Source organism: Crassostrea angulata, chromosome 2 (genome assembly GCF_025612915.1).
Source record: "Crassostrea angulata isolate pt1a10 chromosome 2, ASM2561291v2, whole genome shotgun sequence".
Lineage (NCBI taxonomy): Eukaryota > Metazoa > Mollusca > Bivalvia > Ostreida > Ostreidae > Magallana > Magallana angulata.
This window is the reverse complement of record NC_069112.1, coordinates 20,881,713-20,909,227: the sequence shown is the minus strand read 5'-3', so window position 1 is coordinate 20,909,227 and position 27,515 is coordinate 20,881,713. Positions and strand designations below refer to the sequence as shown.

General features: G+C 32.4%; 2 protein-coding genes and 1 pseudogene across 4 annotated transcripts; 2 read left to right on the top strand and 1 right to left on the bottom strand.

The window, feature by feature from the left end:
* The first annotated feature begins 214 nt into the window (after window positions 1-214).
* On the top strand, window positions 215-11,668 carry LOC128171272 (adhesion G protein-coupled receptor L3-like). Its single transcript, XM_052837040.1, has 23 exons — window positions 215-275; window positions 2,476-2,697; window positions 2,777-3,013; window positions 3,436-3,512; window positions 3,628-3,816; window positions 4,000-4,071; window positions 4,271-4,376; window positions 4,466-4,603; window positions 4,832-4,895; window positions 5,308-5,446; window positions 5,647-5,699; window positions 6,014-6,122; window positions 6,421-6,524; window positions 6,643-6,745; window positions 6,959-7,136; window positions 7,862-7,931; window positions 8,275-8,341; window positions 8,633-8,718; window positions 9,116-9,242; window positions 9,703-9,744; window positions 10,372-10,506; window positions 10,608-10,667; window positions 11,284-11,668. Exons 1-23 carry the CDS (start codon window positions 215-217, stop codon window positions 11,413-11,415), a joined length of 2,571 nt encoding a protein of 856 aa, XP_052693000.1. The 3' UTR covers window positions 11,416-11,668.
* A 5,741-nt stretch (window positions 11,669-17,409) lies between these two features.
* On the top strand, window positions 17,410-20,920 carry LOC128170832 (putative nuclease HARBI1). Of its 3 annotated transcripts, none has more exons than XM_052836586.1 (6): window positions 17,410-18,010; window positions 18,612-18,724; window positions 18,944-19,055; window positions 19,159-19,348; window positions 19,532-19,754; window positions 20,795-20,920. In XM_052836586.1, the coding sequence occupies exons 1-5, from the start codon at window positions 17,575-17,577 to the stop codon at window positions 19,725-19,727; spliced, it is 1,047 nt and encodes a 348-aa protein (XP_052692546.1). In that variant the 5' UTR covers window positions 17,410-17,574; the 3' UTR covers window positions 19,728-19,754; window positions 20,795-20,920. The 3 variants fall into 3 exon arrangements, with proteins under 3 accessions (XP_052692546.1, XP_052692547.1, XP_052692545.1); XM_052836587.1 differs by lacking the exon at window positions 20,795-20,920 and adding an exon at window positions 20,236-20,257; XM_052836585.1 differs by having other exon boundaries at window positions 17,413-18,010; window positions 20,792-20,917.
* Window positions 19,889-22,972, bottom strand: LOC128170834 (uncharacterized; annotated as a pseudogene).
* Window positions 22,973-27,515: the final 4,543 nt, after the last annotated feature.

The window sequence follows — 27,515 nt, the reverse complement described above, 5'->3', positions numbered from 1 at the left end:
ATCAATTTAAAGACATTCAGACATGATTAACGTGAGAAAAGAAAATGAATTCATTATGTGAATAATGAGTAACGATCTGGGGGTTGTTCCATATTTAGTTTAGTTTTTCTTTTAAAGGAACGCGCTGATGGTGACCCAGGAAACAACTTCCTACTTGTAGTATTTATAGGGCATCTCATTTTATGATTATTTGAAAGACTGTTAAGTGATCAACATGTCTACACTCCTTTGTGTTTGTCTTATTTCGTTATTCTTCTCCCAAGTTCAAACGAATAGTAAGTATATTTTTTTTATTCAAGACAATTTGAAAGCACGTTGTCTTGTTGTTAATGTGAAAAGCATATTTTTTTTTGTTTCATTTTAAAGTCACGTCCACCTGACATATTTGTTTTTCTGAAAACAATCTGCATGTAAGACGTCAAGTTTCAAACAGCAAACACAGAAACCACAGGTGTTTATTTTTTATAAATAAAAAACATATAAAAATATCATGAAATCTTTTTAAAAGTTTACATCTACATTTTTTTCTTTTTGACTTTGCAATGACGCGTTTATTTAGACCTTTATACATCTTAAAAGTTGAATTGATGTCAATCAAAGCATTCTTTTATTTTTATGAAAAGTGAATGTCGGTTTGATTGTTTTTTATTTCGAATTGCCATGAACAAGATTCGACATGTGTGACCTTTACACATATATTGTTTTTTACAAGTAAACAGATATTCTGTTTTTTAATAAACTTTTTATTATTATTTTTTTGGTGTAAATAAATCCGTTTTCAAAACTGCATGATAACAATTTCTTTTCTCTACTGAAAAAAAAATAAAGTTTATAAGTCTTTTAATACAAATGACTTTTGTATCACTTCTGTGTATACGATTTTTTTTTTGTTCCTTGTTATTGCATATTCAAAAACTATATTTAACTTTTTTTAAAAGTCACAGTAAACAATATATATCTAATTCTTTTACTCTCTATTGGTTAATTCAAGACTCATGATCGATGTTCAGAATAACCACTGGACCAAAATGTGAATAATAAAGAATTCACTTACAACATGTTACAATGCAGTTTATTGATTTGTTTATCTTATATGTAACCAGAAGTGGGGTTGACTTTAGTTACCCATAACAAATATATTTTTAACAATTTCCTTCTTGAATTCCTATATAAAGAGCCGTTTAAACAAGATCTTGGACTTTCCATGGGTTGCTCCTATCTAATTTGCTCATCAAAGCAAGCTGTCATCTACTGAATACCTTCTTTCTTCTACTTCGATGAAAAAGCTCATGGATATAGATAGACTGTTAAAATCTGAAAAAAATCTCCTCTGTTACGTTAAACTGGTGTTGTTTTTACTAAAATATACATCCCTGGATGTGGCCAGACAAGTAACACTGTGTTCACAATATTCATAGACATTCGCCAATAACTGGATAATTTACCATGAGTATAATTACTATGAGAATTTGACACGAACTGCCCAAAGTCAAAAGTCTTGTTGAAACGGTTCTAATTAATATATTAGATCCATGGGTTTGACATGACATCAAAATGAAAACAATTTAAACGGAATACACGTGGGCATTAGCAACCACGTATAACACTTCATCGACTATATAATGATCGCCTTTATAACTTCCATCCATAACTCCTTCATTATTTGTATTTCAAAAGATCGGAAACAATAGGGGCTGACGTAATGTGTTTATGTTAAGATAAATGAAAGATCTTATTGCAAAAACATTTTTATTGGATAATTTTTGCGGTTTTCTAGAAGAATTTAACTGTGAATCACCTGGTATCATAAAAAAATGTCGTAAATACAAAACATAAGAAATAATTGAAGTTTAGATTTTGAAATCTTGATTCAAAATCAAACTTTATTATTCAAAATGATTTAGATATTGCAGTCTTTAACGTTTACTTCTCAACTACAAAAATACTTCTAAAGCAGCGCCAATCTAGATTTTTAGCTAATTTTTTTTTAATTTATATAATCAACCTGATGCTGCATAAAAATGTGATAAATAATTGCCTAGTCGGTGAAACCTTTTTAACTCAATGGTCCGGGCTTTAATAAATTTGCAAAACAAGTAAGGCTAGCCCTGTATGATAGCGTGTATATAAATTTGTTCTTATATATAAATACGTTTTTAATTTTTTTTTACCTTTGAAAACAAGTGGGATTTGCACAGTTATACGGAATGAATATGATAAATTAATGTTAAATATTAATATATCTTTTAGACATGCTCAAACTTTTTTGGAATAAAAGCCACAAGGAATCATTTTTTTTTTCAATATGATAAGGTGATAACTATCCTTAAGACGTATTAAAATCTATCATGGAATCTTTTGGGCTCGAAGAATTTTGATAAGGGCCTTGTTAAAAAACATCACTTCAGAGACTCATAGTCATGCTTAAAAATGATTCCAAAAATATTTGTTAATCAATTACTTTGATTGTTATAGACCAACTTGTCAGTAAAAGTACTGAAGTCAAAGGTAGCTCAAATTTCCAAATCGGACGGTTCTTAGCATCGTTCGCTGTGGACGGCAATTTCAATCAGGGGATGGACTACTGCTTTCATAGTGATGTGAGAAACAACATAACAGTGGCGTGGCTTCGAATAGACCTAGGAAGAGTGTTTAGTGTCAACTCAGTCAAGTTCTGGTACAGAAGTGATGAAATATGTACGTATGATGATAGTGTACATTCAACTAGTTTGTCTAAATTGTAAGCATGGGATTGATCCCAATTTTCTATTTATAGATGGATCAACTGAAAACAAGAAATCACGACTCCCGGGGTTTTCGATCCGTGTGTCGAACGATACTACCGTACCAACATCAAGTTCGTCATGTTACACGTCTTTACAATCCGACGACATACCGACCGTTATAGAGAAAGCCTGTGAGAGAACAACCAGATACGTCTGGATTTATCAGAATCATACCGCGGCAGGAGACGTATGCCCGATCCTAGAAATCTGCGAAGTTCAAGTTTTTGGTAGGTTACAATTTGTATATATGAATGAGGCAAAGATCTTCACTTTTATATGTTTTTTTCCAACGCACAAAATAGTGACATTGATTTTCTACTCGAAGGCGAGAAACTTGTAATGTCTATATTATTCTTTTTTCTTTATTGCCTCTCTGTGTAGAGCTACATGGAATATTATATGCAATTGATGCATAGAGTCTGCCAACAACATGTATTAGTTTAAAATATGACACTGAAGTATTGGTCAGTAAGTCTTAAAAACTCGTATAATGACTTTAAAACAACTTAGCACGGCCTATCAATATTCATTAATTAATGATGCTAATATCACTGTTGAGCATTGTTATGAATAGAATTTGTATAAATGTATAACGACGTGGTATACATTACTGTTTTTTTTATAAAAAAAAAAATAATTGTATAACTAGGAGATCCAATCGAAGTAACAGATTCACGTATGGCTATACAATCAACAACTGAACGCTTGATGAATGCTTCACAGCTGGTAAGATGCATTTTTTTCTTTTATGGGGGAGGGGGGTGCACAATGTTCCTAATTTTTTGATAAATATGAATGTTTGATGACAACATGAAAGCTTTTTTTACTTTGATATATTCAGTTGAAAAGCATTATAATAGAAGATGGAAAAAAAGATGCGAAGTTCATCCAGGAAACAGTAAGTGGGATTCTTCACATGATGAAAAACACAACATTACCAAACAAGGAAATGAGTGCTGGGGACCTTAACGCAACATTAGATATTTTAGACATGATTATTAACATCACAGGACCAGCTATAGAGAATGAGGTAACACAGCTTTCAGTGACACAGGACACTAGCCGATGCTGACACAAAGAAATGTCAATATAGTCAATATACCGTACTTAAATGAACCCTTACCCAGACGTATTTATTAACTGCATTTGTATCTAAGGTAGTCTTATGATCTGTGCATAGATAATTATTATTAATGAATTCGAGTTAATTTAGGTTTTCTATAATGTGACCGACAGCATAGTATCAACGAACAACTCGAAATCTTGGACTACTCTCATTGAAAAGGTAAATAGTACGTCGTCTATGGATATATTCTATTGAATTACTCTTTCTATTTCATCGTAAATAAACGTTACATCTGAAAATATTTTCATTAAATTGTGTTTTCTTTTTTCGCTGTACATTGATAAATACATCTTTTTTTTTATTTTTAACTTTAATGCTAAACCATTTACACATCATTTAATGAGCTATTATCTTTCAGGAAGGGAAACATGCTAGCATTATATTAAAGAATATGGATCATGTCAACGAGATTTTGATTCAAAAAGCCAATGTTACAACGACAAGGTTTTGTGGCACCAATATTGGTAATCATCTTAGTTTTGATTTCTCTATTATTATGCTTAATCTTTCAAAGAATATTTAGAAAAATAAAATGGTGATTTTTTTTATCCAGAACTGACGATTAATCAGACAAAACTAGATGAAAACGATATACGTTTTCCGGAAGTGTCGTCCAGCAATACTTCAGATAACTCCAACGAAATGTCGACTTTCCTAGAATTACCAAAGCAAAATATAAACGCTTCAAAAGGTAACTATTTTATCTCGTCAGACAATGGCATTTTAAAAATTCTTTTTGAAATCAATAAAACTGATCAATGACAAAAATAATGTAAACTCTTTTGAACATAATACTATTTCTAGATTGATTATTTGTATGGTGTTAAAATAACATAATGCAAAAGGATTTTTTGCTCTTCATCTGATGCGTAAAATTACCGTTAAATGAAAAGATATGTTGTTTTTAATGTAATTTCAGACATGCAATATGTGGCTATAATATACAAGACTTTACCAGAGTTGCTGTCATTGGACCATCACAGGTTTTTTTTTAGTATTTGATTTTTACTTGAAATCTAATTATTATCAAATCAAATGAGAATGGTAAAAATAAATTTAGCTATAAAAAATATTGATGCTCATATTCTAAGAAGAGACCACAAAAGAATATAACCCCAGGCCTGGGGGCCATAAAAGTTAGACGAGCTCACTTTTGATCTAAGTCTCACTTTTATCAAGATATAGTGGAAAAGTGAGACTGAATTCGAAAGTGAGCTCGTCTAACTGTTATGGCTCCCAGGCCTGATCCAGTGTTATTCTCAGTTATCGTTTTAGAATTGTCATTCACTGTATATCTTGGTGTGACTCTAATGATGGAGGTGCATTTTCATTCGATTATTTTAATTAACAATAGTATTCAAGTGTTTCCGTTTACCCAAACTCTTAAATTTGTAGGAATGAAAAGAAGAAGAACCAGACTGGGAAATCCAAAACAAAAACATTTGTCAATTCTGCCATTCTCTCCCTTACCACACAGAATGATATCGGAATATTGGATCCACCCCTTGCATTAACGTTTAGGCATATCGTTAATGTAAGATAGTATCTTTTACTTGCATGTATCTTATTTGATTTTAGCATTTAATTAGTATTTTGATTTATTGTAGATGATTTTTTATTATATTGAAATTATCTTTAAATTCTTAGGTTTTTTCCTCACTTTTTATGAAATTATAAAGAGAGATGCAAACTAAGTTATATGCCATAACTTAAATTGAGTTGATACTATTATAGAATGAATCTAATGAATTGCATCCAGTTTGCGTTTCCTGGGAGTTTAAAACAAGGTAATTTGTAAGAATGAATTTTATAACTTCTTTTTACAATATGTTGATCAAATCATACATTTTTTTTTCGAAGATAAACTGGTTCGCGGCGATGAATTATCGCAATCAGTCACTTCCTTTACTTGTGTCATTATTATAGCAACACAGCAAAGAGTAAATTTTGGCGAGATATGATCGTGACGACGAGGCTATCGAAAACTACGCACAAAAAATTCTCGTAGTCGAATAAAAATTTAGTTCACGGTATATTCGCTGCTATTGCGCAATCCGCTGTTATTAGAAAGTGTTTTCTTACTTTCTTTTATTTTTTTTAGGAAATGGACAGAGAGAGGGTGCAAAGTGAAACAGAGTGATTACCAAAAAACAGTGTGCCTGTGCAATCATCTCACAAACTTTGCGATTTTAATGAGACCTTATTCTCCGGTGAGAACTGTTATACTATGTACTGGCATTATCAAATAGGGATGACCGCTATTTTTTTACTTCCGAAATATTCTTTCCTTTGTTTTTTCCAATGTTTAACTAAGGATTTCTTAATTGTTAACTAGAGTATTACTGTCAATTGTCAAGTTAGAAGCGAGGTAATGAGCTCACATTTCTTTGTTTTGTAAACAAAGCTCATGCCTTCCTTAAGCATTGTAGATATAAACACTCAAATAGTAAAAAAAAATGTCGTCATTGTGCCCCTTTATGAGAAATAATATGAATTCCTTCTTGCCAGGTAAAAGAAGAAACCCATATCTTGGATATGATGTCCCTTGTTGGTGTAACTCTCTCAGTTGCGTTTGTTTTCATTACGTGTTTAACCTACATCATGACTTGGAGGTACTATATTACATATATTGTGTATATCATGCTTAGTTTAAGACACAAACATGTAAATAAAATATTACAGCAATACGTGTAAATTAGATGATCATTTGAAAGAAAGTATTTTATACAGATATATCAAAAGTGAACAAAATATCATGATGCTGAATATGTGTGGAGCCTTGACTATATCCCTTGTTATGTTCATTACAACTGTGGAGAACACACATGACGGGGTAATTTGTATATCATAGATTAAATTTTATCATTTTGAATTAAAACGTTAATCTAGAGATCGAACTCTTGATAAATTTTACATGATAAATATAATAATATTTGTGTGAAGATCGACGTTACGCTACGGATTTTCCATTAAGTGCTTTTAATATTAGTTCCTGAAAAACAATTTTAATGACAAGTTATAATATTAATTCCGTCTTAAATTTCAGAACTTATGTGTCGCGATAACGGCCATAATCCATTACCTCCTTCTAGTGACCTTCTTTAGTATGCTTGGAATTGGTGTCTATTACTTTATGAGTATAACAGTTACATACTACGCAATGTATATGGCGAAAAACTTCAAGTCAAAGCCTAGAATTCATTGGTTTTTGATTGGAGCATGGGGTAGGTTATCTTATATATTGTTAAACGTTATACACTTGGTTCTGCTTTTTTTAAGCACGTGTTGCAGTAAGGCGCTTTCGCTCAATTAAGTACAGTGCTGAAGGCATTTTCATATATTCCAGTAAATTAGCATCAGCGGAATTGTTGCTGTGCCCTTTGTCGCCAATTGCTGTAACGTCTGTTGCCGGCAAGCGGATGCGAGAACGCTTTCTTCTATTGCCGATTAAAATACAATATGGTGTCGAGGATATCATATTCTACAAAACGAGGATTTCTATATCTACGATTTGTCATAGTACATTGAAATGCATTACAACTGAAAAAAGACTATTCAGTTTTAAGCTTCAATCGGTTTTTTCGGAGCATTTTGATAAAGAAAACGTTCTATTAACGTCAAAGTTTTCAAGTGACGGCGAGGCAATGCAACGTTAATGGAAAGCGCCTTCAGAAAATGCACACTTAAAAAAACGATAATTCAAATCCGCACTTACTTGTTGAAATAGTAACAAGCAACAAATATCAAACACATAATATTTTGCTTTCATTTCAAAGGTTTTTTTGTTCTCAAACGAATGAATTAAATGAATGAATTATATTGAGCCCTAGCCTTCGAAAGTTCATTGATAATATTCTATCCGTAAAATCATAATCAAATTAGTTCTGTTAAATGTATCCTATAATACAAAAAATATTACATTTTGCTTTTTACGGGTTTTTTTTGTCAGGATTGCCCATCATCATTACAGGAACAAACCTTAGAGTATTCTGGGAAAACGGATATCACCTGAAAAACTAGTATGGCGTCATTTAAGTTATTTAAGTGATAACACTTTGTGATACATTTTTGAAATGTGAATATTTCTCCTTTGATAATTAAAAATTAAATAATCATCAAGTAAATTCCGACCATTTGAATGTATACGATTACTTTCATTTGCCATCAGATATTTGTTGTATAAAATATAAGGAATGGTATAATAGAAAGGTTAATCAATACACGTACAGTTTATTCAACATAATCCAAATTCTGTACCTGTACCTGTACGTGAAAATATACTTTAGGCTCCACGCGTACCTTTAGACTTACACGTTGCAATGCTTAATACCAGTAATAATTACAACATCTCACTATATTTAGTTGTTGGTTATCTATGAAAAGTGGATCTCTATACCTGTTCATCATCCCAGTATGTTTGATAAATATGGTAAGCATTCGCTCACTGGACTTTAAAATTGATTTTTTTGTTTTAAATCTACATATTATTTCTTTGGTAATTACTTTCCAGTTCAACATTTCTCCTGTTTATATTTTATAATTACAACCAGCTTACATTTTATAAAAAAACATCAAAACCCAACAACAACAAAGTGAAAGGAAAGAAGCAAACAAACAAAAATAATTTTAAAAAATTGATGTTTTTGATCATCAGGACATCTATTCTTGTTTAGAGTTATTGGCTTATTTAAAAAAAGCTATATTAGCTGTCTTTTTTCAGCTTAACATCCTAATAATTGTTTCGTTGCTGCGAGTGGTATATGCTTCAAACAGAATGTCAAATTCTTCACTTTGGAAAAAAGCTTCGTAAGTAAAATTGAAAATGTCTGTGGATCCTTGTTTTCTTCTTTTAAAGCATTTATATCACAAAATTGGCATCCTTTTCAGTTTTTTTATACAAAATGTACACTATCACGGAAAAATACACCCCCCCCTCCGAAGATTGTTTTCAATGTGTTTAAATTGGCTGTTTTAATAAGCTTCGGTCTCATTAGGGGTGCCATATCAGAACAACTAATATAAATCATAAATATTTTAAAATGCAAATTAAAAAAAAGATGTTTTAAGATTTTTTTTTATGAATTGTTACTATTTTTTACTTGGTAAAAAATAAAACCGTGTCATCAAATGTATCATGCATGCAGTTGTGCTACCTAATTTTTTTTAAGTTATTAAGTTTTTTTTATTACATTGTTTTTGACAGATCTGGTTTGCGAACCCTCGGTACACTCGTGCCAGTGCTTGGTGTGACCTGGATATTCGGTATTTTTGCAATGGACCAAAGCACGGACATCTTTCAGTACATATTTGTCATTGCTAATTCTCTACAGGTCAGCCTTCAAGTTTGATTTTTATGACTACAGTTCTTTTTTTCTTTTTTTTCTTTTTTAATATTTTAAAATCTTATTCACTTGAGTCTTTTGATCATCCCTCTCTGTCCTGCATATGATATCAGTTGATGACCTTGTTTGTCATATTGCAAAGCCTGAAACAAATTTTTAAATTGAAAAAGGATCGCATTTTTGCAGTACATGAGCAATCTTTTAACAGACATGAAGATAAAGCTATATACTTCAACCTTTAGTTCATTTTTTAAATGATTAAAAGGAAACATTATACTATTTACATTATCACTACACTTTTTGTTACTTGCACAGCTACTTCTTTCATAAAATCTTGTGGCGGCCGATAAAAAAATATACAGGTTTAATATAATAATCCGTTTATTTTGTTTGAAATTCTTAATTTTTTTTATAGGATTCTTTAAAATGTTGTCTTCTATTTTTCCAGGGGTTTTTCATTTTTGTTACGCAGGTCTTGCTCAACAAAAAGGTTAGTTAATGGTCACACCAATTTGATTTCTTGGTCTTCGGATTCTAGGCCAAAAAAAATTCTGAAATAAAAAAAAATTGAAAAAAAAAATTGGAGTGCTAAAAATTTAAAATAGACGCAAACGATTACATTGTTTTTTACAATGTCGTTTTTTCCCCTTTGAAATGCATGTAAAAAGCAGTACAAAGTTGGTGACTTTATTCACTATTGTATCAGACCCCTACTTATTTCTATTTTTATTCACAGATACAAGCATTATTAACTTTTACTTGTAAATCTTGCTGACAATCTAACGGAAAATGTTTTGTATAATCAATGCAAAAATAAGCACAAAATTGACTTATAAAACAATAAAAGTACCAAAAATGAAACGGGAAACGGTACAAAAATTTCCGGATGCGGGATTTTTTTTTAATCTTTTTTTGGAAAGTCCTTAGGCATGTGCACGCGGATCCGGCATCCAAGAAACCAAATTAGTGTAACCTAAAGATATATGATTATATTACATAACATTAACTTATATATTTGATAAATGGCATATGCATTCAACCAATCTAATATACGTTAATAAACAACAACAAAAGCATCAATACATTTGAAATGGCGACACTGTCCTATATCTTCAAGGTAAGGCAGGGATTGCGCAACTCGTTTCAAAAACGAAAAACTGTAACAACTTCTACTGGCCGGAACAATACGAGAACATCTACTACACGAAGTCTGTTTTTGTCTACAACAAATGCGTCTATGTTGAAAAACAAGGTAAATAATGAATTTATTATTTACCTTTGTTAAAGACGAATATTTTCTAAATTAAACTTTTCGTAAACTATGTATGTCAAATCATTTTTTCTGGTATTCAGGAAAGTGCTTTGAGTGAAAATACGAAAAAATCGAATTGGATGTTGGCTGTAAAAGAAGAGGTAACGCAATGTCTTGAATGACCCCCCCCCCCCCAAAAAAAAAAAAGTACAAATAAGACTCATAGAACCATTAATTCTTACGAGTGTGGGATAGTGAAATTTCACCAAAAGCCTCGTCTTAGACAGTGAATATTGACCCTGGAGTGGAATTTCACTATCCCACATGAGTATATAATAAAAGGTTATTTTCTGTATATTATTTTACATAAATGCGATTTCTGACAATTTTTTTATGACATTCAAAAGTTAACTTTTGGTCTCTCCTTCTTCGTGCTACAAATTGTGTTAGTTGAGAAGAAAGAGTACGGCAATTTGTCAATAAAAATATGATGAATTGTTGTCAAAAAAGCAAAAGAATAGCTCATAGATTAGCCCATTCGATTATTCGTGATTTTCATTCAGCAAACGATGTTTGTTTACATTAAACAACGGCGTAGTAATACACAATGTAAGACAAAAAAAAATTCACACCGCTGTCTAACAGTGGATAAACCGATCTCACGCCCTTGGTAATGCGCAAAATTTATTTCTAAATTAAAAGTTCTTTTGATATCATTAAAAAAACATATTTCAATGAAATACCGATGCGCTGTTGATTTTTTGTTCTGAATTTTAGGTCAAGGAAACACCGGACATTCTACAGGCTACCGAGTGGGGGAAGGAAGCGATTCGTAACCCTAGTTTTCTATATACATATGATTTGTCCCGTGGTTCTAAATTAAATTCCTTATTTGATCATCATTTGTAAAGAGCAAAGATTTGAGTTTAATATCTAAATGGAAATCAATGATGTCGAAACTCATTTATTTGCAGGTAAATGTATCAAAATGATTTTTCTACAGCAGGGTGCTTGAATTTAGCTTAAACTCGATTTTAATTTGATGTTCATTGTTTCGATTATGATAACTTTACGATTTGATTGTGCAATGTGTTGTCATTTTACTATTGACTATTTGAATTTTTAATTTGCTCAAAGTTTTATGAATGTAATAAAAAATCATTCTTTAAATATCATGAGGTTGTCAAAACTTTTAAAATATTAGTCAGAAAACGAGAAAACTTAAAACTAGTACATTTTATTGTACTGTTTACATATTATTCATTGTAATTTAAAGCTTTTGTTGATATATATTCAATTTTTTGCGTGTGTTTTTTTTTTTTTTTTTTTTTTGTTTTGTTTATTTGTTTGTTTGTTTGGTTTTTTTGGTTTTTGCTTTTTTTTTGCAAATTGTATGACATTGTGCATTTGTAAACCATGGGAGTCTTGGTTTCTTCTCTAAATATATATTATGATAAACAATTTGTGCTTAATGTTAATATGAATACAGTTGCAAATTGATAATCATTTCATGCAGTTTGCAACATGTCTGCTTGTGTTCTGTAAAATAAAGTTCAAATTGTTCATTTGTTCATTTAGTACGTCTTGAGTTTTATTTTTAATTTTTTGTACTCTGCATTTTTAGGATTCACGCAGGCGACCTATTGCAATTGGTCTGCGTTCGTCGTCACGCGTATTGCAACGTGATAATTTTACATTTTTAAGGTTTCCGATCCATAATAGCCCCGGATTCAATGAATCTGGATGCATAACATATATGTATGGGCTTAATACTCAGTATAATTGGACATAATTTTCATGTTTAAGGAGGCCGATTTGGGTTTTTTTACGGAAAAACTACAATAGCAAAACTCTTTATTTTTTAACCATATGTTATTTAAACCAACTTTAGTTTATTTGCGAAGGTTCATGAAAATCGACCGTCTGGTTCTTTTTAGGGACCATCTCAAAATAGAGGTACATTTACTATAGGAATATATAGGACACTGTCATTTTCCGCACATCAAAGCAGTTTAAAAAAATACTACAATAGCTTTTTTTCTCAAATTGTTATATATGATTAGTAATATCATTTCCTACCTTATATGTAAAAAACACAAAATTCTACCGTCTGGTTTTTAGTGGGGGCCATCTCAAAATATTAAAATGCACCAAATTTTGCGATATATTTGGATCATCACGAATGATGATTGGTATAATGGATTCATTCCAAAAATGAGGAAAATGTCCTCGTGGATAGCATCATTCTGTATATAAAATTTCAACAGCGTACAATTTTTACTTTTTCTTTTATGTTATTTCTTATAACGTACTCCTACAAAGCTTCATTTTATCATAACGTCATAAAAGCGCAATGGCAATGCTCCCCTACCGCACAACGTAAAAATCGTGTTAAAAATAAAAATTTCCTTTAAAAATCTTAATATTTTTATCTGTATTTTGTTAATTGTGTTCGATTTTATAAATGATATCGAAAAAAATTCATAAGAAGTATAAATCAACAGTATTTTATTAGAATGCGCAAAAACATGCGCAATGCAAACTAAAGTCGGCCTCCTTAAGTATCAGTATGTAGGAGTGGAATGTGTCCTAATTAAAGACAGTTTCCTGTTCTTGAAGAGTTGCCCCTTTGATTTTAATCTCTAAAAATAATTTTTTTAAAATTATATACGGTATAAAATTTATTTTAAATAGTTTTTGTTCTCCTAAGGATTAAATTATTTTTTCACCAAAGCAATTATTGATATTCTTAGTATTTACTGTTTTATTTAAAAAATGTGCTTGTCCCAAATAGACCTTAAAGCAATCTTCTTAATTAATTTCTGCTTAGAGAATAATTTTTTTTAAAATTTCTCTCGGTAAATCTTTTTCTACTCCAAAAAGATTTGAATTAATATCAAAGTATTTAATATATGATGGATATTCAGGGTTAGAAAAATTAGCGTCTTCTATGGTTAGGATACCTTAACTTCCTATTGAAAACTACAAGGCTAATCCTTACCAATTTTGGACCATTTCTATGGAAAGATGAATCTAAATTAAGAAACGCATGGCTTTACCAACCCCAGGCCCTCTCAATTTGGGTCAAATATGCCAAAACAAATCACAAATTCTCAAAAATTATTTCTACCCCCACCAATTTGGGGCCCGAAAAAGTGCAGAATTTCCTATGTTGTTCTAATAAACTTACACATTTACTGACAATGTACTGATAAACTTAGACAAATGTTGACGTATTTACTGACTGTACTGATAGACTTAGAAAAGTAGTGAAATACGTAGACGCTACTGATAAACTAGGGCATACAATGACACATTTTATTGACGTTACTGAGAAACTTAGAGAAGTACTGACAAGTACTGAACAGTACTGGCGCTGTTAATTTTTACTATAACTGATTCATTGAAGGTGTAAAAACAATTTTATTTTGACTTTTTGATGTTTAATAATAGTTGTTTGCTAGATTTTAAGGGCACATATATAATTCCGTTCAATTATCCGAACATTACATACTTGATATTTATTGATGGTACATAAAGGTGGGTTTTAATTTCAATTCCAGTCATTCCTGATATATCTTTAGGGTGAGGTGGTCAGAGAAATAACTTGTCGGAAAGGGGAAAGAGGTTCCGAGACCAGTTTTATGAAACTTAGATATGTGAATTAATCAAAATCTTCCATACCCCCACCCCTAGATCCACACTTGCTGCATTAAAACATTGTACCGTTATGAATTCATATAGGCCTATTGCTTTAAATAATAATACACCATATGTTGTCTACAAGGGAATGATTTATACGATCTTTTAAAGCTGTTGAATTCTTAAGCTCAAACACGCGCAGGACATGCAGCAAATTTTACTCATAATCAACACTGACCGATGGCTTTCAATAAAAAATGCTCTTTTCGTCATTGTGAACACAGCAGATCCAAAATGTCGAAAAATGAAAAATCTATTTTTAATCCTATCCTAAATCTTATAAACTTTATTGTGGTTACACCCCCTTCCACACACGCACAAGCACCACTGTCCCAGTTTGTCTCAAGACTTATTACACTGTAAAACGAGAAAATTTGGCGCATCCGCATTTAACAGCAAATCAAAAACTTATTCATTGGCCCGAGTTAGTTTTAGCACACCCATTTCAAAAGATAGAAAAGTTTGAGCAAGTCTGAGTTATTGCGACTGTAATAAAACCAGAGGGGTTCCTTGGAGCTCAGATGAGAGATAAATCGAATGTCACCAATAAACACATGTACAAGTTTCAATCATCATGAGCAAATAGCATATAAAGATTGTCTACAAAGAACACCAGGTTGTTCGTTTAAATATTCCATAAAAACACACAGACATATTGTTTTTTTTTATATAAACAAATCAAAGCAAGAAATTACTGATCAAGTATTACAATGAAGCGCCTTGAAATGGTAAAAATGTTCGTTTGAATGGAATATTCTAAACTTTGTATTGAAAATCAATTGTTACATAAGACACACCCATTTCTTTTGAAACGAGGAAAACAGTATTCGTCACAATGCTTTCGGAACCGCCCAACTTCTAAACAACACAAGCAGGAATTTCACACACGCATATTATACACAAAAACAAACACTTTCTTTCTTTTCTTTTTTTCTTTCTTTCCAACTTTGTTCAGAAACAATGATATTGTTCAAAATAAGAATATTTTTAGTAACTTTGTGATTTTAACTTCCTGTTTCATGTACTGTATTGCAAATGAAGACTTTTTTTACAACATATATGCACATGTTTCAGTTTTCCGTTTTAGAGGGGTAAGCTACGTTCTTCGTCTTCTTCGATCTTCTGCTTTGTTGCTGTGTTCGCAGCTTGTTGAGGGGACTGGGATATGCGCGGGGCATGGAAAACATATACGGAGAAAATATCGGGATTCAGCTTGTGTCCACAGCCCTGCTTGTGTTGTTTAGAAGATGAGCGGTTCAGAAAGCATTGTGACGAATACTGTTTTCCTCGTTATAAAATAAGTGGGCGTGTCCTACGTAACAATTGACGTTCGATACAAAGTTTAGAATATTCCATTCAAACGAAATTTTTTACCACTTCAATGCGCTTCATAGTATCAGTAGTGACGATTGCAAGTTTCAGGCTCTAAAAAGAAGTGTGAAAGGGAAAATCCAGTTTTGGAGGGTGCTTATGATATGTACTTAGCAATAGAATTGAATTACTCAATCCAATAACATTAAATTGAAATAAGTTACACAATTATTCATCCAGCTAATTTGAACGATGGTAAAAACAGGCAGAATCGGTCGTCCAAATTACAGAAAAGCTCATACCCAGTAGTAAGAGTACCTCAGACATTTATGACATGAATATATATGGTAAACCATTTGCGCGATTTACATTTTAGCGATGAGGGGCGATTCTGTCCACGGAGCTAAACTTTTTAGTGTGTCATATTTCCTCGTTTAACGGTACATTACATGTGTCTAAGATACAGGTTAGGTTAAATATTAATTTATTGGTACCTATATATTTAATTCTTTTTTTCCCAAAATATACCGTAACTTATTAAAGAAAACATTATAAATTACGAAACCAAAATACAAAATTATTGGATTTTAAATAGATAGAACAGATATGTAATTGTTATTAAACAGTTTTACATATTGTGTGCACTTATCGATTGATTTGTGAATATATACATCTGAATTGTATAAAGTCAATCAATATCAATATTAGGGTACTAGAAAATCAAGTTGTGTGTACATAAATCAGGACTGTTTGTCAACTAAATAATCTTGTGGACAGTTAGATTCTAATATTGTTAGTTTGCCGTATATTTCCAGCAAATTTGCAAGAGAGCAATAGCCCCTAATAAGCCCATCCGTTTAAATGTTACCAACTAACATGTACATTTAGAACAGCTACATTGCTCAAAGTACACAGCACAGTTAGCGAATGTTTAATCGCGCAAGATCTTTTTGACGTATAAAATATTTCCCTTAGTATGTTTCTGTGCACGTGTTAACTAATTCAATATTTTTTAAAAAATGTATGAACTGCTAACAAAGATTAAATGAAGGAGAATGTTGGTATTTGATATTTTCCTGTCTATACTGCTCTTTGACAAATGTAATATAAAAAAAACAAAAAAAAACAAAAAACAAAAAACAAATCAAAAACAAAAAACGAACGAACAAATTTCAGCTTATTATCACCATTGTTTTTCAAGTGTACTTAGCCTATTGTAGTTGGGATATTGTTAAAATGCAGTCCAGAGTTATGATATTTCTGTTAAAATCATTAAAACTTAGAGAATTTAAAGTTTTTAGACAGAATTTAAGCACGGGAATAATTCTCTCTCTCTCTCTCTCTCTCTCTCTCTCTCTCTCTCTCTCTCTCTCAGATTTTTCATATCTTTGGAGGTTTGTTACGAGTCACAAATTTAGAAATTGGTAAAGGTAAATCGCGCCAACACCCCCATTGATAAACATGTTAACTCTAAACGGAATCATCCAATTTTGTGAATGTGTTCTTACATCTCAAGGCTATTGATAATAACCGTAGCACGTCATGCATATCAAAATCTTCTTCGAATTCGACAGATTTGAATTTTAATTATTATATGATCTTGTAATCTAATTAACTTTATATTAGGAAAAATTTAGACTACTGACATATTGGATTGTTTCTGTAAAATTGTACAGTAGGAATCTACAGCATAACGCGAATTGTTCTATAAAAAACAAAAATATAAAATGCACTGTCGATTACAGCAAGCTAAAGGTAAAAAGCAACCTGTCACAAATTCTTAATATTCTTTTAGATTAATCCGGTATACAGTTTGTCAAAATAAAAGACAAAGGTTCTCAACTGGTTGGTATTAGCTCAGGCCCCGCCGCCACCAAACATAGTTGAGTACAAAACTCAGCCTCAACTCTGAGAAAATACTCAACTCCCTATTCTCAGCCTCAAATCACCGCCACCAAATATTTGAGTACGTACTCAAATAAAAATTTTGAGTACGTACCAAAAATATTTGAGATAGCTAGATACCTATCTCAAGTAAATACTCAAGCAATAAAAATGGCTGTCCACAGACGACATATGCGACGCCGACGTCGGCAAATGTTAGACGAGGTTAAAATTTCAAGAAGAGTCATCCGAGACAGGTTAAATCCGCTAGAAGAGTATTCAGATGATGAAATTTTTGACAGATATAGGTTCCGTCCCGCAACCATTCAGTACATTTTGGACTCTATTGCCCCATCAATTGTACACAACACTGCCAAGAACTGTGCCTTACCACCCACTCTACAGCTACTTACCTGCCTTAGGTTTCTGGCAACGGGGGCATACCACAGACTGGTAGGGGACAGCATTGGAGTATCAGAGACAACAACCGGAAGATGTTGCCGTTCTGTTACAGATTCCATAATTACTAATCTGTTGAAAAACTCCATCACTTTTCCAACGGGTAATTGCGCCAGGGAAATTAAACAACAATTTCTGGCAGTAGCAGGTATAAAATGCATCCTTTCACAGATATAAACAGTTATAGTTCGTCCCCAATGCTCGTCTTAAGTGTACTTTCTCTTTTGATAATAAAGAAAGACAACTGGCAATGAACAGATAACTCTTCAATGAAAATCAAAGTACTGCTATCAATGATAGATTTCCTACAGCTATCAAGATTTGATCAAACACATACATGTACATGTCACGAAATTACAAGCACTAATAATAATGTTCTTCTTTATAAACTAGTGATTTTATTCCCATACATACTCACTCCCCTCTTTCATATTAAAAAAAAACAAGCAACTATTTTATAACGGCAGTCAAGTTAGCATAAGTACAATGCATGTAAAAATTAATATTATAAGGTATAAAAAATCATAAGCTCAAGATGTCAATTTTAAATCAATGTAGGCCTAAATGTGTTTGTTGTTTAATATTTATTTCCTTTAAGTTAACTTATAAAATAATTGATAAGAAAAAAATAAACAATGGTTCACAGATGCCTTAGAAATCAATATATTTTCCATCTTTTGGATTTCTAATCACGTGTATCGGTCCTTAATCATACACCTGTCTTACTTTATTTAATTTTTCTTATGTAGGATTCCCCAATGTTCTGGGGTGCGTTGACGGAACTTTTATAAGAATCATTGCTCCTAGCGAGAATGAGCCAGATTACGTCAACCGTAAAGGATTCCATTCATTGAATGTACAGGTAACCCCCCCCCCCCTCCAGTGAAAAATATTTTACATATACGAGCTTTTCCCCTTGTTACATGTATTGTACATGCAATTATATTTACAATGACAATGAGTTTTTATTTTCATATAAATTAAGCGTAGAGTCAATTTATAAAAAATTACTAGTACACTATGAAGAAGGAATAACAGTGAAATACATGTTGTTTTGAACAATGTTAGTTTTTGTTTGCAGGCCGTGTGCGATGCCAAATATAAGATTACAAGTATTTGCGCAAAATGGCCCGGTAGCGTGCACGATAGTCGGATATGGCGGGAGTCGGCTTTGTGTCAGCAGTTTGAGAATGGTATTAGGCTAAGAAAATATATAATTCAGATACATGCAAATACAGAATAGTTAATTCAAAAGCTATACGAATGAGTTAATAATTTTATATGTCATTCGAACAGGCGTTCATAGTGGATTTCTTTTGGGAGATTCTGGTTATCCTTGTAAAAGGTACCTAATGACACCTTTTCTAAACCCGTCCACTGCCCCCCAGCAAAGGTTTAATACATCCCTCTGTAAAACTAGGGTAATGGTGGAACAGACATTTGGAATTCTGAAACGCAGATTTTCTTGTCTTCAAGGAGTGCTTAGGTATACGAAAGTCTGTAATTAGATATCCAAATACAGGCATCTTTGTTTCATATAAATAATTCATATTGTTAAATATATATTTCATGAATTGATATTAATCATGTTTTGCAATTAATGCATATTTTCAACAAAATACGGCATATACCCGGAATTATAAATATTGTGGTCAATAATTTTAAACAGGACAGATCCAAATCAAGCAACAAAATATGTCATTGCCTGTGCAATCTTGCACAATATTGGTATAGACAGGGGTGACGTTGTAGATTCTACGCAAGATCTAGATCAAGTACAACTTCGCGGTGGAAACGGGAACATCATCGTAGCTGGTGATGGTGTCAACATTAGAAACCACATCGTGGATACGTATTTTACGTAAACAGTCCTGCTCCAGATGTTTGAACAAGTATAGTTAGATATAGTTACCCTAGCATATTTAGAAAAGTAAAATAATAGCTCTCTCTCTCTCTCTCTCTCTAGCTCTCTCTCTCTCTCTCTCTCTAGCTCTCTCTCTCTCATTGTTCCCTAAACCCCCTCTCTCTCTGTTTAGACTCAACTCGCACACTACATACAGGTCAAGAGTTTATTCTCTTTTGAGAAGTGGACAGGCAAATGTAGGTTATGCCTGTTCACTTCTTAAAAGATAATAATCAAAAGTTGAGACTGTATCATTATTGAAGAAGTCATTTACAGATTCTGTGGTTTCTTACATTTATACAGCGTTGTATTTAATTTAGCAAAACAAAGCACAAGATTAGTTCACAAACATAATAAATGAAACAGTGTTTGAAATTGTTCGTAAACCGGCGAAAATTAAAATGTCAAGACAATACAGCAATATGCTTATAATTGCTTCTTATTAATCTTACAATTCCTCGCTATTTCAGATAAACAGTATCCATTTGTTTGGCAAGTATACTGAATAAAGTAATTAAAGACATATAATGCAAATTCAAATACTAGTATCTGTGCTTTAATTTGTCTTAATTAAAACAGCAAAAGTATGGTACTGTAATTCGATAAAATAAAGTATCTCGGATAAAAAGTCAATATGGAAATCCACAACTAATCTAATTATTGGAAAAATTGTTTCCTTTGCCGTAATCAGTTGTTGTCATTACATACTATATCTTAATAACACCTTTGCTAGCCAAGGGTACACGTGATCTGTTTTTTTTTCTGTTGGTATGTCATATACATTTATAGTTCATTACTTACGCATGTATTACTTGTATTGGTATATACAATGGAATGAGGATATCGCTCCTCAAACTGACGAACCATAAATGCTTTCTTTATTTCAATAAGCTCTTTCTCTGCTTCTAGTTTTTGTTTTTCAATTATCAATTTCGACCTTAATTCTCTTGTTATCCAATCTTAAATTTTCTAACTCTTCTTCTTCCAACACATCCTTCATTTGTTTTCTTTTTGACTTTTTTGAAGCAGTTGGTCGCTCCGATAAAGAGGACGACGTGGAGGCCGATGGTTTAGACGTTGACGAAGTGGACGATGTTGTTCCGGGAGCCAATGTGATAGATTCCACATCCTTTGATGTTTCTGTTGTTTCTAGATTTACATTTTCATAATTAGTTTTTCAGTTACCTGTGTGAGTTGTACATGTATATTCATCATAAAAAGAAATTCAATCGATGCCTATATATATTCGTTTGAATATAAGTACCTGTGATTTATAAAAAAAATGAATGTGAGTAAATGTGAAGTAATGACATGATTTTAAAATTGGAAGTTTGTTGTTCATATTACCGTCATTGGCGTCAGTGTCGATACCGTCCGCCAGACCGCATATCTGTGGCCGTCCGTCAAATGCTTGCATCAGTGCGTCCTCCGATGCTGTTAAAGAAGGAGGGGCTGGACCTCCTCCTGTCTTAGGCCTTCTAAGCATACTGATTTTTTCTTTACTTGCGTAAGTTTATATTTCTTAAAACCCTTATCAATTAAGAACAGTAAGATCGCATCATGTCAATTTTCTATATGCCTGTATCAATTCGTTTTTAACAATAATATTTAATTCGTTATTTTATTTTTGTTTTGAACTCTACACAATTACATCTTCTTAAAATAAACTTTAGCATTTAACTTTATTATTTGTATGTATAAAGAAATTAAATATATTTTGTTAGTGATGTAATTAAGTCAGTTTTACTGGTACAAGTTCACTTTACCCCTTGTATTTTTTTTCACATTTTTAAATAATAGTTTTACAAACGAATCAATTTTTCTCTCTAAATATAATGTTCATCTTCACAAGCCAAGGGTTTTCGGTCCACTCCGTTCCCCATAAACCAAAGTAGACCGAAAACCCTTTGCTAGCGAAGATGTATATTGTTATGAATGCATAATAAAATAGATTAAATAGTTCTTACGGAAGATAATTTTAACAGCAAATGGTTAATTTTTAATATTGGTTGTTTGTTTCATTACACAAAAAAATTAAATTTAAATATAGTACATGTAAAATAGAAATCGTATCAACGGTGACAAAATTACAATAAGCAGAATAAACTGAAACATGCAAGAACAACAAAAGAACAACTTTTGATCAACAAATTTTATACCTCGCTGTTTGATGTTGTTGAACTTCTTTTTAATTGTTTCATTGTCCCTGTCGTTCTTGTAATTTCTAATTTAAAAAGTCAATTTTGCATAAAAAAATTTTAACGCCGAGATTAGTTATACCATTCAGTAAGTTCCGTATATATGGGCCACAGGCACTGGAAGTTGTTGTAATTATATTGTATTTAGCATGTACATGTATGACTTTTTAACAAACATGCACATATTTATTTAAATGAACTTCCAGTGCTCGAGTTACGATTACAGAAGACAGTATATCATTAAAACGTTTTCCAAAGCATGTATATTTTCCATACTATAATCATAAACGTACACAAAATAGACTTATACAGTAAATATATAGTTCGAAAAGTCCGATTTCAGAAGGTCATGAGTCGAAATGACACGTCACCTTTGCTTAAATCAGGGGAGATTACTTTAATTTAGACACCGAAACAACAAGTACACGGAACGGTAAGGTTGAATTTAGATATTGTTTCTTTTAAAATTGAGAAAACTAAATACTGTTACTGGTATATCATACAGTAGTCTGAGTTGAAGCTCTTACAAATTCAGAGTTTCGGCGATTGATCTCCAGGTCGACTCTTTCACTTGACCATGCTTCCCTTTACTCCCCGAACCCTTCATTTTGCCGAAAAGAGTTTCCTCATACTTTAATACTTCTTCAATTAGAAGTATCTCCTCTTCTGGGGTCCAATTGGTGCCCCTTTTCTTATTAAAACTCGTTTCTTTTGCCGTTTGAATTTCCACAAGCTCCATCATTTTAGAAGTAAACAAAGCAGACGATAATATTCATTTAATACGTAACAATTACAATACGCTGTATATTTTGTTTCCATTTGCATTTCACAAAACCGCTTAAATCAATGAAAAAAAATCAGCTGAGTATGTACTCAGTAGAGTTGAGAACTTAAAAAATCCTACTCTACTGAGTACATACTCAATGTAGTTGGTGGCGGCGATTTGAGAAATTTCTCAGTTGAGGACGTCCTCAGCACTTGAGTTGAGAATTGAGGCTGAGTACGATAATTTTTTGGTGGCGGCGGGGCCAGATAAATACAGGTGATTATTAAAGCTGAATTGATTAAGGTGTGATTTTGAAAATTAACAACTAGCCCATTCACCACATACCGATTTCTTTGTTTAAAATAATACGTAATCAACAATTTCATTGCCTTGCTTCAGATGACTGTTTATAATTAAAATAATTTCCTTCTTATCATAGATAGAATAACAAAATGTTATATTTTCTCTCTCATTTCAAAAAATAGAATAAAAAGAAGTTGATAAAACTAGTAATATAAAATTTTAAATTAATATCAAAAATATTATTTTTTTAACTATTTCAATAACTCGTTTAAAACAATTTGGGATATGTAGTCAGATGTTTAAGGTAAACTAAGCTCATGCACATTTTCCAAACTCAAATAAGATCAGTATTTACCAGCACTTTTCATTATTTCAGTACTTGTCTTATTTTCTCTGTACCGTCAGTAAAATGTATCAGTAAATGTCTAGGTATATAATACTGCCTTTTTTCTACATTGATGAGTACCGTCAGTAAAAACAGCAATTTTTGTTGAAGTTCATCGGTATTGTCAGTTAGTCAGTAAATGTCTCAGTTCATCAATACAAAATGGGTATGTCAGCACTTCTCTGGAGCATAAGTGAACACATTCAGAGATAAAACTAAATGCATGGTAATGATGTTCATGGAATCCTCTATCAATTGTGCAATTCATGCCCCCGGCTAAGGGGTTCAGATCCTATGATGGAGCCAAAACGGCCAAATTATAGAAATATATTAAATCTTAGAAAAATTGTTTACTCTACTCCGATATATGTTTTAGAAAAAGTAAATGCATGGTCATAATTTCAAGCCTGTAGATCAAAGAATGCTACTGTAATATTTTTGTTTAGTACATGCACACAATTATATCTTAATATTTATGTATCTATATAAAGTTGTAAACAGATAGCCATGCTATGACCTTGAATTACTTGTATTACATAATGGTTACTATGATATTTATGTGTACCTAGGTACTGCGCACTAAATGGTGTTAATGATAATTAACAGAATGAACTCTGTGAATCTTGTAGAACTGCGTAGTATTCCTAAATGATGTTATAAAACCCGGTGAATGATACGGGCATAATGATATCCAAATTGAGAGTTTAAAAACAAGTGTCATATTTGGCGATTTAGTGACTGCAACGATAGCTCTGGTACTCTATATTGAGTCATGTATTGTGTATTATATATATTAACCTTTGTAACCTTTTATGCCATGTATGAATGAACGTATTATGAGTAAGTGATGCCTCATACCTAGGTGGGGGACTCTGAGACTCAGTACTCGGAGACTCAAACTGCATCCGTACTCTTTGATTGGCAGTTTTGACGGTTTTGTTACTTTATTTAGAAATAAAATATTAATCTTAATTTTGAACACTAAATGTTCACTCATGATCGTCGTAAATGGGACGAACTAGTCAGAACTGTCCATAATAAGTTAAATCTTATATATACCCATGTGAAATGAGGTTGAACAGATTCTTAGACTCTTTGATCACTAAGTTTGAGCTGACCCTCAATTGGATCCGTAAGACAGAAAGCTTACAAAGTTTTTTGTTTGCCTCGGACTAGAATGTCTCGACGTCATTGGATGAATCACGTCACGTGGTTGCCTCATAAATTTCTTTACAGGGCAAGCGTCAAAATTCAAACGGCAACATGGCGGACGTAACGTTATTTGAGCTGTTTTTTTACACAAACGTTCAACCATACCTTTAATTTTTAAGCCCCAAAATATTTAGAGTGACCCCCCTTTGCCCATGACGTAATATTATGATCCTACAATAGCATCAGGTTTGCACAAACAACTGACGATGAAGGTAAAAAATTAGAGAATTAAGCTATGAATTTAATCGTTATATATTATCTTTTGTTTGTTTACACTAGACTTTAACCCGTGCGTGCACGGGTTGACATTACATATCGGACATTAACGAAATAGGTACATCGACACACCTTATTATTGACATTTACATAACAAAGCTACAATAAAAAAGCCTACAATAATGCTATTAATTTCACTACACTTTTCTTAGTTTGAATAATCTGTGTCTCGCGGGAAAGGCCCTCAGCACAGTTAGAATGCCTCCCTTATACATGTACCTGTAATGTAGCAGAAAATTGCAGAATCGCCCCTGAACGATTTTGGAGAAAGTTAATGAAGTTGCCTTGAAAATAATTACAGTCTAATTCATCACAACAAACCTTTTTGAGACTGCAAATACCTTTCAACTAAAAATTTTAATCCATAGAATGAAAGAATTCAACACCTTTTCACCAACGTACACGTATTTTCTTTGTAAAACTGGGTCCGTTAGACATTATTCATTTTTAATACGATAAAACATATTCTATCTTAACTCTCCTAACATATATAATGCAGCATTTTTGCATGTAATCAAATATTTTTTGTCATCACGAAGACAAAAGTAAGTACTTAGTTGAGCTGTATATTTGTTATGTTATACTTTCTTTCATAAGAGATCATTAATATATATATGAACAGAGTATATAGCAAGTCCAATGAAAATTTACTCGTATCTGAGTTTATTCATGCAGATGTGATATTGTGGAAACATAATCTAAAGATCCCGTTAGCGTGAATGTATTGCGCAAGCGCAGGATTGTAAAATCCAAAAAATCCAGGTGATTTCCGGGATTTTTTTAGGAATTGTCGTTGCTTATTAATTAGCGAAGCTTACATGAGAAAAAAGAAAAACAAATTGGTAATCTTCAAATGCCAATGACGTTAAGAATATAAAGAACAAAAGACAGTATTCTTCCGATTTCTCTGTAAAGAATATATAGAACAAAAGACAGTATTCTTCCGATTTCTCTGTATTAAAGACCAAAAATTCGAGTCTATTATTTTAATATAGTAGTATAGATATCAAACTGTAGGTCCTTGACAAAACAAAACACTTATTAGGTTCGTTACTGACTGTTTACAGAAAGTTGTGGGGTCGGTAAAGTCCATAGAAGGCGAGGCGGAGCCGAGCCTTCTATGGACTTTACCGACCCCACAAATTTCTGTAAACAGTCAATAACGAACCTAATAATTAATAGTATTAATGCATCATGCGCTGATCTAAACGAGGAATGTAGGGGGGGGGGGGGGGGTCCGGACTCAAATTTGCTAAAATTACATCACATGGTAAATTTAACGAAAAAGAGCCTCAACCACCCCCCCCCCCCCCCACATAACACACACACACACATAAAACATGGTCATTTCTAGAAGCAACATACAAAGTCAATATAAATCATCTAGATTTTAAGTTCAATAAGACATGATTGATTTTAGAGAAAAACTAGTATGATATGTAAATAGTTGAGATATGGAGTTGTAATACATCCACAGGGCGAAAAACCATCTTTAAGCAAGTCCTTAAAGGTGGCTTAAAGGTGACTTAAAGGAGCTTAAAGGCTATACAACCTTTAAGCCGCCTTTAAGTCACCTTTAAGCAAGTGCTTATAGGTCCTTAATGTCCAAACTTCTTTAAGCTACCTTTAAGCCACCTTTAAGCCACCTTTAAGCATCTTTAAGTGGCATTTACGCTCTCTTTACGCTGCCTTTACACTGTCTTTAAGTGGCCTTTAAGTCAATATTGATCAAGCTGAACAATAAAAACATATATTAAATGCAAAAGCTCTTTTATAGAGATGGGAGGGGGTCATCCGAGTGATAATATAATTTCCAAGGAAGGGGGGGTGTTCCAGGCGGTTTTAATCGTCGCTCCATTAAACACAGATCGCTATCATCAGCACCGCTCTGATGGACACAGATTGCCGTTATAAAATTCTTTATAATTTTTGGGGGGTTTCAAAATTATTGTAGGTATGAGCGCAGTCTCTGTATCTTAATATGTGCATAAAACTAATTAAAGTATGTTTGTTTCCTATTATAAATTAATCGGTGAAAAAAATCTCTCTCTCTCTCTCTCTCTCTCTCTCTCTCTCTCTCTCAGTTCATCCGGTTATTAAACAAAATAAAGATAATGAACCAAAAATGCATGATTTAATTTGTTAATCGGTTTAAGGTTTGTATTTTATTTTTCAATTTTCATTTTTTCTAACTCTAGATCTGCTAGATACATGTTAAAGATGAAAAGACTCTCAACTGCCTTTGTTATATCGGGCAGGATATTATTGCTTTGTTTGTCTAGACATATTTTTGTTCGTTTGTGTATATCTAATTAGAGTCTATTGTTTGTCCAACTTAAGAAAACCCCTGGAACTAACACAGAATATACAAGATATACACAGCAGTTGTGCCGTGTGCCCAGGTGCATGTTTGTGTATATCTTATTAAAGTCTATTGTTTGTCCAACTTAAGAAAACCCCTGGAACTAACACAGAATATACAAGATATACACAACAGGTGTGTCGTGTGCCCAGGTGCACGTCAGGGTTTCTAAAGGCGTTGAATCTTAGTATGTACGAGTATACGATAAGTCTAGTGAATAAAAGTTAATTTACATTTGTAATTCATTT

Coding starts and splice junctions, on each gene's coding strand:
- LOC128171272 (XM_052837040.1), top strand. CDS start 215: ATGTCTACACTCCTTTGTGTTTGTCTTATTTCGTTATTCTTCTCCCAA. Junction 4,377..4,465: donor GTTTTGTGGCACCAATATTG/GTAATCATCTTA, acceptor TTTTTTATCCAG/AACTGACGATTAATCAGACA. Junction 5,700..6,013: donor TCCTGGGAGTTTAAAACAAG/GTAATTTGTAAG, acceptor TATTTTTTTTAG/GAAATGGACAGAGAGAGGGT.
- LOC128170832 (XM_052836586.1), top strand. CDS start 17,575: ATGGCTGTCCACAGACGACATATGCGACGCCGACGTCGGCAAATGTTA. Junction 18,011..18,611: donor ACAATTTCTGGCAGTAGCAG/GTATAAAATGCA, acceptor TTTCTTATGTAG/GATTCCCCAATGTTCTGGGG. Junction 19,056..19,158: donor GTGTCAGCAGTTTGAGAATG/GTATTAGGCTAA, acceptor TCATTCGAACAG/GCGTTCATAGTGGATTTCTT.